Source organism: Pecten maximus, chromosome 17, assembly GCF_902652985.1.
Source record: "Pecten maximus chromosome 17, xPecMax1.1, whole genome shotgun sequence".
Taxonomy (NCBI): domain Eukaryota; kingdom Metazoa; phylum Mollusca; class Bivalvia; order Pectinida; family Pectinidae; genus Pecten; species Pecten maximus.
In genome coordinates this window covers 20,331,677-20,345,112 of record NC_047031.1, presented here as the reverse complement: position 1 = coordinate 20,345,112, position 13,436 = coordinate 20,331,677, and the positions used below count along the sequence as shown (strand labels likewise).

The 13,436-nt window shown below is 38.4% G+C and overlaps 1 protein-coding gene across 1 annotated transcript; it reads left to right on the top strand.

Moving 5' to 3' along the window:
- Positions 1–8,886: 8,886 nt before the first annotated feature.
- Positions 8,887–11,528, top strand: LOC117315203 (protein ALP1-like). Its single transcript, XM_033869347.1, has 2 exons — positions 8,887–8,900; positions 10,787–11,528. Exons 1-2 carry the CDS (start codon positions 8,887–8,889, stop codon positions 11,526–11,528), a joined length of 756 nt encoding a protein of 251 aa, XP_033725238.1.
- Positions 11,529–13,436: the final 1,908 nt, after the last annotated feature.

Here is a 13,436-nt window from a genome sequence, read left to right as displayed (position 1 = left end):
TGAATACACGCGAACGAGACAAAATTAGAATGGCCGAGAGGGGCTCAATAGGGTAAAAATAGAAGAAAAAAAATAAAAAAAAATAAAAACAATTAAAAATCCAAGAAAAAATAAAAACAATTTAAAATCCTTCTTGTTAAAGAATAACAGGATTTAGTCCACCTTTGAGTTAGAACAATTGTTAGGAGAGGCAGCTCAAAAAGTAGGAAACTATTTGTAGTACAACTTTCATGATAGTATTTTGCCATGATTACTGAAATATCCAGGTGTAAGTAATGCAGGCCCTCTGGGCCATTTGTTATTTGAGCAATATTATTGGTCAATCAAGTATCCCAATAGTACTTTGTAATTTCAATTCTACAATTTCTTTGAAGTCTCCATGTTTGCTTACCAAGATTTATGAAACCTTTTTTAACATAATCAGTATGTAATAAATACTGTTTTATTGGTTCAACACTTTGTGCCAAAATTATATAATGTAAAGTTTCTATTCTTTTCCAGACTGAAAAACAATATGCAAAAACACTTTTGTTGTGTTGAGGTGTAGATCTGATCCCTCAGCCTGTAGTCCTAAAGGAACAAAAACTAAAAAGAAACTTCATCGACTGAAAGAGTTGTGGTCAGCTTATCGAGTGAGAATGGCTTGATCAGATCAACTGGTATTATCATGGAATAGCAATCAGCATGTCTTGACAAATTCCCAGGAGGCAGATCGGGATTTCTACCCAGACTTACAGTGTTGCTTCTCGGGCCCTGGAATCTCTAAAGTATGTGGAACTGAACATCGGTTCAACCACATGAACCATAAGAACTGTACCATGAAGAAAACCGTCAACTCCGCAAAATCTATTAATTGTTGTGCTTTCTCCTGTAACACAGGTATTATTTTATGTTAGCATTTAATTAACAGTTGACAGTAGATGCTACATGCCATGAGTGAGGACTATTTAAAACATTGCAAATTGCAAAAGGATTCAAGACTTTTCGGGGGATTTATTTTATGGATGGTGTGTTGAAAAAGGAAGAGAAAGAGAAGTGGGAGAAGATAAGAATATGAGAGGAAGGGTGAATAGAGAACATGTTAAATGCTAGTGTTAAATAGTAAGAAGGAAAACAGAAATAAAACCAGTATTGTGAGAGAAACGAAAATGAGAATGAAAGGGAGGGTAGAAGATGTTGGAAGTAAGTAAGGTGTGTAAATGTTGTTATATTGTTAAATATTGATTGAATAAAACATGATGAATCTATTTGATGGTTTTTTTTGCCTTGTTTGCTATATTTTTGAAAGGCTTCTTTATAAATTATAACATATTAGCATCTTGTTTATCAATACAATGATTATTAGTTTTTTTTCAAGTAAAACTAATGTAAACAGCATGTGAAATTTATGTAAAGCTCACGTGAAATTTTTCATGTGAATTTCACTTTTTTGCCCTTTTCACGTAAAATTCACGTGAAAATTTCACGTGAAGGAATATTGCCTGTGTACACTACAGCCACGTGCTGCTAATGTAAAATTAGCATTCCAATCTTTTATAATCAGTTCTCTTGTATCGAGAGTGGTTCCACCACAGAGGTTGAATTTTAACAGCCACTGATGATCTTTCATTCGACAGACCTGGACGCCTTGGTCCGTGCCATCAGTTTGTTTGTTTGTTTGTGTTGACGGCCCATCGACAACTAGGGTCATTTAGGGCCAAACAATATTCTAACATGTTTTATTTTTAAAGTTAAAATCGGAAAAATATATATATGTACGAATAGATTATGTGAAATAATATGTACGAATAGATTATGTGAACTTCGTTATAAATAGAACGTCAAAGACAGTAACGTAAAAGACATCAAAGTCTATAAAATAGATCGATTTCTTTTAAGTAGCTAAATATTGTTTTCGAATCCACGGAACTGAAAAGGGTTTTCATATCCGGGACTCGAAAGTATTTATCACGAATGTGCTTGAAATCGGAACATTCTTTAAAAAATGCTGCACTGTGAACTGAACATCACATGCATAACACACCGGTGGATCCTCTCGTTTCAAAAGGAACGAATGAGTAGGATTTGTGTGCCCGGTACGGAGCCGAGAGAGGACTATTTCCTCTCTACGATCCTTCCGACTTGGTTTTGATGTTTTAAGTTTTGGTTGTACTTTAAAAAGTTTGTTGCTCGTCTCGAGAGACCAGCGTTGCTGCCATTTACTCTGAATCGCAGAACTAATTACAGGTTTGAAATCTGTATATGGTAATTTAATATTTGTTTGTTGCACATTTAGAGCAAGTTTTGCTTGGCTGTCAACAAGTTCGTTGCCTTTAATTCCGTCATGGCTCGGAATCCAAAGTAATGTTATTTTGCATTTTTAAGATACGAGATATTCGTAAAACAAGGTTTTGTATGAGTATGTTCTTTGAAACTCGTGATTGTAAATTCTGAAGGACAGATAGAGAGTCGGAACAAATTATTGCCTTTCTGATGCGTTGTTCTTCGATATGGTCGAGGGCCAAATCGATGGCACATGCTTCCGCAGAGAAGATAGAGGCACCATCTGGTAAGCGGATTGAAGAGCAGTGGTGAGCGGAATAGCATGCTGCGGAGACCTTTACTCCATCTTTTGAGCCATCAGTGTAGATCTGAACATGATCAGGAAAATCTGCAATGCACTCCCGAAAAGAAGATTTGTGCTCTTCGGGTAATACACTCGACTTTGCCCTCTCATGTAGAGTAAGGTTAATATCAGGTGATTCGACAAGCCACGGTGGTACATCAGTTACGGTGTACTCGCCTATGTTGTATAAACTGATGTTAAGTTCCTGAAGAAAGTTAGAAATTCTAATGCCAAATGTTGGTAAAAGTTTTTGGTTTTGATTAAATATGTTTTGGTATTTCGGATTGACAACAAGGTCAAAAGCCGGATTTTTAGGGTTGGATTTCAATTAGGCGGCATATTGAAGAGAAAGTTTTTTCCTTCTGTCATTTAGGGATGGTTCATTTGCCTCAACATAAAGGCTCTGCACAGGTGTTGTTCGAAAAGCACCAAGTACTAGACGTAATCCTTGGTTTTGGATAGGATCCAGCATCTGCAGGTAAGAATTTCGTGCCGATCCATAAACGATGAAGCCATAGTCGAGTTTTGATCGAATAAGTGCCCTATAAAGGCGCAGAAGCATTTCGCGGTCTGCACCCCAGTCAGTATGGGATAGTACTCGTAAAATGTTCATTGCCTTTGAGCACTTATCTTTCAAGTATTCCATATGTGGAACAAAGAAGAGTTTCGAATCTAAAATTAGTCCGAGGAATTTAGTCTGCTCGACAACTGGAATTTTGATACCATTTAATGTTAGATCTGGATCATTATGTGGTTTTTCGTTTTTGGCAGAAGTGCATGCAGACAGTTTTTGATCTGGAGAATTTAAAGCCGTTTTCATCCGCCCATGTTCGTAGTTTGCCTAAACATTGTTAAAGTTGTCATTCTATCGTGTGCATGTTCTTCGACCTATAGCAGATCAAGAAGTCATCGACGAATAGAGACCCTTCAGTCGACTTAACGAGACATTTAGTTATACTGTTGATTTTCAGACCAAAAAGTGTTACGGAAAGGATCCCACCCTGAGTGACTCCCATTTCCTGTTTTGCTGTTTGTTGAACCTACGCGAACTTTAAAATGTCTGTCAGATATATAGTTTGAAATGAATTTTGGGAGATTCCCACGTACACCAATTTCATGCAGGTCTTTCATAATACCATATTGCCATGTAGTATCGTATGCCTTTTCCAGATCAAAGAGCACAGCGACAAGATGCTCCTTCTTCGCGAAAGCTTCTCCGTGCCATCAGACATCAAGATGTAGAACCACATTAATGGTAGTAGGATGGCCGCCATCTTTCCTCTTAGCGCACGAGGTTAAAAATCACCTACTGACCTAAAGCACTTCACACAAGCAGATACACAAATAGGTGTTAGAGTGTAATATCAGTTTTAGGTTGAAGTGGGTGTTTATGAAGCATATAATTTTACTTTAAAACAATAAAACATCAATATGATCTATTTAATTTTAAATCAGATGCATGATTTATCATTAAAATATCTGAAAGACCATACGGAATATTTTTACACCATAATGGTGTTCATACGGAATATTTTTACACCATAATGGTGTTTAAAGAAACTAAGTTCCTTAGGGTGGGGAAAACCCTTTGGCCTATTTTTACATAAGAATTGTGTTTATCCCTTAATGCCCAGCGATACTATACATAGTTATGGGATTGAGGGTCACAGTAACCATTTATGCAAAATCTGTTCCCCCATCACCACGGATGTTTCTTACCAAATTGGGTTCAAATCCATTTAAAACTCAAATATCTATTTCCCCTATCTGGCCCCTCCCTTCAGGCCCCTTGGGGGTCAGAGTCAATATTTATATAAACTCTCTTTCCCCCTTCCCCTAAGGATATTCCAGACCAAATTTGGTTCACATCCTTTCATAACTTGATGAAAAATAGCGATTTAAAGGATAAACCCCTATTTCCCTATTCGGCCCCGCCCCTCAGGCCCCTGAGGGTACAGAGTAAAGATTTATCCAAACTCTGTTCCCCTTCTCCCAAGGATGTTCTTGACTAAATTTGGTTAAAATCCATTTAAAACTTGATGGCAAATAGCAATTTAAAGACTAATCTCTATTTCCCCTATTTGGCCCCGCCCCTCAATATTTATACAAACTATTTCCCCCCTTCCTCTCTGGATGTTCCTGACCAAATTTAGTTAAAATCCATTCGTAACTTCATAATTAATAGCGATTTAAAGGATTAACCCCTATTTTCCCTATCAGACCCCACTTCTCAGTCCCCTGGGGATTCAGAGTAAAAATGTATTCCAACTCGGTTCCTCTTCTCCAAAGAATATTCCTGACCATATTTGGTTAAAATCCATTTAAAACTTTATGACAAGTAGCAATTTAAAGACTAATCTCTATTTCCCCTACTTGGCCCCGCTCATTAGGCCCCTAGGGGTACAGAGAAAAATTCATATAAACTCTGTTCCGCCTCCCCTCAAGGATGTTCATGACCAAATTTGGTGAAAAGCTATTCAATGCTTTAGGACTAGTAGCGATTTAAAGGAGTAACCCTATTTCCCCCTTTTGGCCCCGCCCCTCAGGCCCCTGGGGGATGAGAATAAAGATTTAAACAAACACTTTTCCTCTTCCCCCAAGGATGTTCCTGACCAAATTTGGTTCAAATTCATTAATACCTTCGTGATTAGTAGCGATTTAAAGGATTAAGCCTATTTCCCCTATTTGGCCCCGCCCCTCAGGCCCCTGGGGGTTCAGAGTAAAAAATTATACAAACTCTGTTCACTTTCTGCCAAGCATGTTACTGACCAAATTTGGTTCAAATTCATTCATAACTTTATGACTAGTAGCGATTTAAAGGAGTAAGCCTATTTCCCATATTTGGCCCCGCCCCTCAGGCCCCTGGGGGTTCAGAGTAAAAATTTATACAAACTCTGTTCAACCCTATTTCCCATATTTGGCCCCGCCCCTCAGGCCTCTGGGGGTTCAGAGTAAAAATGTATACAAGCTCTGTTCACCTGCAAAGGATGTTTTTGACCAAAGGAGTAGATTCACGAAGGGTCATTTTTGGCCCTGTCTTGTATTTTTTTCATATTTACACTACCTATTTGTATTGATGGGACTATGTTAAAAATATAGTTATTTTATGAATTGAGGTTTGCATTGCTTAGTAACAGCCCTAGCAACGTCACTGGTATTTTACGACAGAAATGTAGAATTCCTGCTTATATGTTTTTGGTTAGTTTAAGTTTTAAACAAGAGATCCCAGAGGGATCTTGGCGCCCACCATTGAATGATCTACATAGGTTCCATGTCAGATTGATCTTTTCTCTACTTTTCCCTTCATTTTACTCTAATCTGTGCAAATTGAGACATCCCTCCAGTACTTTTCAAACAAGGGAATCCTAGCTATATAAAAAATTTGAGATTTAACGATAATGGCTGTTTGTTTGTCAGGTTGTTTTCAGGACAGACTGGTCCAAAAATGCAATACAAGGGACCAAGGGGAACCTGCTTATGAAATTTGAGAAAGATCCCTTCAGCACTTTCTCAGAAATAGCGATAACAAACTTCAACTGTCAAAATCCAAGATGGCTGCCTGTCGGCCATGTTGTTTTCAGATTGGTCTCAAAACGCAATATGCATAACTAGGCACCAAGGGAAACTTACATATGCAATTTGAGAAAGATCCCTTAAATACTTTCTCAGAAATAGCGATAACAAACTTCAATTGTCAAAATCCAAGATGGCTGCCTGTCGGCCATGTTGTTTTCAGATCGGTTTCAAAACGCAATATGTATAACTAGGCACCAAAGGAAACCTACATATGAAATTTGAGAAAGATCCATTCAGTACTTTCTCAGAAATAGTGATAACAAACTTCAATTGTCAAAATCCAAGATGGCTGCCTGTCGGCCATGTTGTTTTCAGATTGGTCTCAAATCGCAATATGCATAACTAGGCACCAAGGGGAGCCTACATATGAAATTTGAGAAAGATCCTTTCAGTACTTTCTCAGAAATAGCGATAACAAACTTCAATTGTCAAAATCCAAGATGGCTGCCTGTCGGCCATGTTGTTTTCCGATTGGTCTCAAAACGCAATATGCGTAACTAGGGACCAAGGGGAACCTACATATGAAATTTGAGAAAGATCCCTTCAGTTCTTTTTCAGAAATAGCGATAACAAACTTCAATTGTCAAAATCCAAGATGGCTGCCTGTCAGCCATGTTGTTTTCAGATTCGTCTCAAATCGCAATATGCATAACTAGGCACCAAGGGGAGCCTACATATGAAATTTGAGAAAGATCCCTCCAGTACTTTCTCAGAAATAGCGATAACAAACTTCAATTGTCAAAATCCAAGATGGCTGCCTGTCGGCCATATTGTTTTCCGATTAGTCTCAAATCGCAATATGCATAACTAGGCACCAAGGGGAGCCTACATATGAAATTTGAGAAAGATCCCTTCAGCACTTTCTCAGAAATAGCGATAACAAACTTCAATTGTCAAAATCCAAGATGGCTGCCTGTCGGCCATGTTGTTATCCGATTGGTCTCAAAATGCAATATGCATAACTAGGCACCAAGGGGAACCTTCATATGAAATTTGAGAAAGATCCCTTCAGTACTTTCTCAGAAATAGCGATAACAAACTTCAACTGTCAAAATCCAAGATGGCTGCCTGTCGGCCATATTGCTTTCCGATTAGTCTCAAATCGCAATATGCATAACTAGGCACCAAGGGAAACCTACATATGAAATTTGAGAAAGATCCCTTCAGTACTTTCTCAGAAATAGCGATAACAAACTTCAATTGTCAAAATCCAAGATGGCTGCCTGTCGGCCATGTTGTTATCCGATTGGTCTCAAAATGCAATATGCATAACTAGGCACCAAGGGGAACCTTCATATGAAATTTGAGAAAGATCCCTCCAGTACTTTCTCAGAAATAGCGATAACAAACTTCAATTGTCAAAATACAAGATGGCTGCCTGTCGGCCATGTTGTTTTTCGATTGGTCTCAAAACGCAATATGCATAACTAGGGACCAAGGGAACCTACATATGAAATTTGAGAAAGATCCCTTCAGTACTTTCTGAGAAATAGTGATAACAAGAATTGTTTACGGACGGAGGGACGGAGGGACGGACGGACGGACGGACGACGGACCACGGACGCAGGGCGATTTGAATAGCCCACCATCTGATGATGGTGGGCTAAAAATTTAAACCTTTAAATGATGATCATATAAATGTCATTGAAGTGTATTATGATAAGAACATGAAAATAGTTTTGTATTGTAATATGATCACCAAAAGCGTCCATAGCAACCATATTTATACCTTAGCAACGCTATGAAGGAGACAGTAAAATGGGTTTCGACCAATATGTAACTGTACTGCTTGTAAGGCGTAATCTTCATGCATACTTAATACTTCAAAATTAATATAATAACAAAAAGAATGTCTCCGGAGTAATATTGTATTTCAGTTTCTACGCATAGTTTTTTTTATATAGAACATCATTATATAAAAGTATTTATTTAATGCCAGAAAGATATAATACATTTAATACAGACCTAACAATTTGTGGAAATTTTCAGATAGCAATTAATATTTTACAATGATATGCAAATACTACATTAATTTGACCAATCAAATACACTATAATGTTAGACATTGTAAGTATTAATCGTTAAATACATTATACCGTAAATTGCATCATCAATGAAGCGATACGACCAGGATGATATACAATGCATGTCATTTATCACAGCACTTACTGGTCACTTGTAACGATACTATTCAAAATCTGTCTGAACTGGAACAAACAAAATGTTGTATTTGTTTTAAATGTGCATCACCATCAAGTCCGTCAACTATACAATTATCGTTTCCTTTATTTTCCTACAAATACGAAGAACAACAGAAATAAAGAACAATACAAATACTTCTCAAACGATATTGAAAGAAAAGAAAATTCATTCAGGCCACACCTTACATAATGACATACACTTGGACAGACACGCATAATAGTATAATAATAGCACGCATTCCATACTATAAGGTAGTATAACACAAAGCAGTGATATAATTGGTGCTATAAAAGTTATTTACAGTGATATTGACGATGATGAAGTAGGTACAATAGACATATTTACACTCCACACTATCAACATATAAAGTAATACCATTTTCTTACTAAGCGATCATACATTATTATAATAAACAGAAGTAGAAATATCAAAAGGCATTGTACAGTATTGTTATAGGTAGTATTACTGATGCATAACTCACAATCCAAAATTCAATAGAACCTATGGCAAGGAATTGGTAAGTTTAACTGGCAGAGTTAATGCATTTTTGTATCTGTAAATCAAGGTATATCAACTATAACCATTTTAGTTTGAAAAAAATAAAAGGTATTTTGTCTACATGCTGCATAAAAATAAGCACAACATGTACATACATTATTTGATAAATTGAAGGAAATAGTACATACTTGTAGGTACTATTTTAAGATTTTGTTTGCAATGTTAAATATGACTTAACCAGATGTAGAAATACACGTTTCTTCTCAACACTAAAAGTAAATGCAAAAACATTTGCTGCCGAAACCTGTTGTGCATTATATCATTATACTGTACAGTACCAAAAATAAGTTAACCCCAGTACTGTACTGTATATACTGTACATGTATTACACTGCCCTGCAGGTAGGGCGTAAGAATTGTACCTGCTGCCCCCATTGCATGATCGTAAGAGGCGACTGAATTTGTGATCTTATCTTTTCTTTTCTTTCTTACAAACTTTCGTCTTCCTAATGTCTCCCTTGACAATGCCTCACTTTTGGCCTTTAGTTGAGCGTTCGCCGCTGTGAGGAAGGCTTTGGGTTCTGTCCCCTGGCCGAGACATACCAAAGTCTTTAAAAATGGTAGTTGCTACTCCTGCTTAGCGCTCAGCATACAAGGAGTGGGACGACTGGTTCGCCTGTTGTCCGTATAATGTGACCGGGTGGGGTGTGCTGCTAGGTGTCTTCGGCAGTATGCTTCAGTGCGGTAGCACTATAAATCGGCAAAAGTTATGACCTATCACAAGGAGACTTAACACGAACATACCGCAGCCTCCCAAAACACACATACGCACTCACCACACGCATGCATGTCGCACGCACGGGAGGCCGTCCTTAAATGACCTTAGCTGTTAATAGGACGTTAAACAAAATAAACCAAACCAAACCAAACATGTATTACATGTATCATGTTAGCCCGAGTTTCCTCTGACCCTGTCACCATGCCTGGCCTAAACCAGACATGGTGACAGGGCTAGAGGAAACTCGGGCTAGTATCATGTATGTCTTAATTACTGTCAGTAACGTTACTGTTTAAACATCAATATGTATAAATTTAAACTCACTACTGTGATTCAGTTTAAAACTCATCAGTCGCAAACTCACGATAACCTCTTATACGGGCCTGGGACTACGCTTAGTACTACAGTTGTTGAACATAAGTGAGTTCGCAAAATTAATTCTGCTATATGTTCTATGTATTTTCATTTTGTTTCTATCAATTACCCAAACTTCATTCGTGGATTGATTTTAACGAAATTTTGTGTGTTGAAAAGGAAATATCTTTAGAGTTTTACCGAATAATTTACAGGTACAGTAATATTGTAATAATAAGAGAAATCAAAAGTTATTTACAACATGAAAAGTTTGCAACGTCATTTGACGATACTTTGGTAAGCATATAAAGGAACACAATGCCACAGTAAATGTCGGTTGCATTGTTAATTTCAATTTCTTCCAACATTTGCAATACTATTCACCCGTGAATTACATGGCAAAACTCGATATATTTCTTTATCAACACACAAAATTTTATTACAATCCATTCATGAATGAAGTTTGGGTTATTGATAGAAACAAAATGAAAATATACATATAACATATAGCAGAATTAAATTTTGCGAACTCACGTGTGTCCAACAACTGTAGTGTTATGACTATTAGCTGCGATAACGTAGCCCTGGACGACGGACGGACAATTTCTGACAGATGGTCGTTGTGTAGGAAGGGTATGAATATTCGTTCTATGACTCTATAAGGTCAACTTCAGGGCGTAAACGTATCTGGATCACATACTTTGTTATGATCTTCTGATTAAGTAAAAAGCGGAACACCATATCATGCTATCAGGGCATTCTTTTCTGTTTCAGGCCGTTTCCAAGAGCGAAAATAGAAAATTATGTGGAAACCATCTCAAGATATACAGACGAAGTATTTCGCAGACTATTTCGTCTATCAAGGGACACTTTTCATATATTTGTTAGTTTCATCAAGGAATGTATAACAGAGAAAGAAAATATGGGAGGACTTGAACCCATCATAATTGAAGAACAGTTGTATATTACATTGTGGTACCTCGGTGAGAATGACACTATACAGAAAATTGCAGACAGATTTGGTGTGGGTGAAGCCACTGTTACACAATGTCGTAACAAAATCCTGAAGATTGTGCTGAAAAACTTAAAAAAGAAATTTGTTGTATGGCCTACTCATGAGGAAATGCTTGAAGAGGAGAACCTATTTGCTGCTCGTAATGGATTCCCTGATATTGTCGGAGCTTTAGATGGAACTCGCATCCCTATCTCAAAACCAAGAGATCACCCTCAGACGTACGTAAATCGCAAAGGTTTCCATTCCATTCAGCTTCAGGCAATATGTAGACATAATATGCGATTTAGCCATCTCTATGTCGGGTATCCTGGAAGTGTGCATGATGCCAGGGTACTAAGAAATTTATATCTGTGGGATGTTGGATTACAACGTTGTAATATGCAGCATCATGTCTTGGCAGATGGGGCTTATCCCTTACGAAGATGGCTACTGACTCCTTTTCGAAACAATGGCCACCTAACCCTCAGGGAAAAGAAGTACAATAAATATCACTTCGATTAGAGTGGCCATAGAAAGGGCATTTGGTAATTTGAAAGGCAGATTTCGGAGACTACTTAACTTGCAAACACACAGTGTCAAAACTGCATGCAAAGTTATAATGGCATGCTGTGTTCTTCACAACATATACATTATACAAGGAGATGTGGATCTGGCAGATTTTTTGGATGACTATGAGGAACCTGATGAAATTCTACACAATCATCTGATTCAGGAGAGGGTGTACTTAAAAGAAATAGAATTGCAAATGCTCTCATGTGAAATTACAAAAGTACTGGTTTGAAGTTGTACCTTGGACATATACTGCATACTACACATCACAAAATGTTTAATTAGTTTTGTCAATTAAGTGATTTTAATCACTTAAGCATATGATCATTTCTATTGTCAGAGACATTGTGTGCGAGGAATACTATCCATAGCATATATATTATTAGCTCACCTGGTCCGAAGGACTAAGGTGAGCTTATGCCATACCGTGGCGTCTGTCGTCCGTCTGTCTGTCCGTCCGTCTGTCCGTCCGTCAACACTTGACTTATTTGACTTCTTCTTCATAACCGCTGATCGGAATTTAACCAAATTTGGTCAGAAGCATCCCTTTGGGTAGGGGACTCAAAATTGTACAAATGATGGGGCTGACCCCCTTGGGGCCTCTGGGGCGGGGCCAAAAGGGGCTAATTTGGCGCTATTGATATAAACGACTTCTCTGAAACCAAGCAATGGCTATCGCTCATATTTGCCTGGTTGGATCATTATAGGGTGGGGACTCAAAATTGTACAAATTATGGGGCTGAGGGGCGGGGCCGAATGAGGTCAATCCAGCTATATTGATATAAACGACTTCTTCTCTGAAACCGAGCAATGGCTGTCGCTCATATTTGCCTGGTAGCATCACTGGGGTGGGGATTCAAAATTGTACAAATGACTGGGCTGACCCCCCAGGGGCCTGAGGGGCGGTGCCAAATATGGTCAATCGGGCTATATTCATATAATTGACTTCTTCTCTGGAACCAAGCAATGGATATCTCTCATATTTTACTGGTAGCATCACCTTGGGGTAGGAATTTGAAATTGTACAAATGACGGGGCCGACCTTCCTGGGGGCTGGGGGCGGGGCCAAAAGGGGTCAGTTTTGCAGAATTGATATAAACGACTTCTGCTCTGAAACTAAGGAATGGATATCGCTCATATTTGCCTGGTAGCATCCCTATGGGGTGGGGATTAAAAATTGTACAAATGGTGGGGCTGACCCCCCTGGGGGCCTTAGGGGCGGGGCCAAAATTGGTCAATTTTTCAGAAACTAAGCAATGGATATTACTCGCATTTGTATGGTAGCATGGTTATGGGTTGGGGATTCAAAATTGTAAAATGTTGGGGTTGACCCGGGTTGCCAGGCGGCTGGGGGGGGGGGGGGGGGGGGGGGGGGGGGGGCAAAAGGGGTCAATTTGGCTAAATTGATTTAAACAACTTCTTCTAATGGTTTGAATGGTATAATCCTATTGGGGTAGGGATTCAAAATTGCATAAAGGAAGGAGCTGACCCCCCAGGGGGCAGAGGGCAGGGTCAAAAGGAGTCAATTGGTCTGAACAAGTTTTCTGAAACTAAGCATGGATATCACTCACATTTGTGTGGTAGCATCCCTATGGGGTCGCACCAAAAGTCAATTTCATTTCATGGATTAATGCACTTGTTGGCATTTTTGGTATTAAAATAAAACCAATGTACATGTACCGATATAAAATGCTTATGATATATATTGACATAGCAATACCAGCGACAAATAGACTTAAGCATCATTCTTGTTTCATATCTCATGAAACCAGGTGAGCGATACAGGCCCTCTGGGCCTCTTATACGTAGTTGTCATATATGTTCAAAGAAGTGATGCGTCCAAAAGTAGGTCACTGTGAC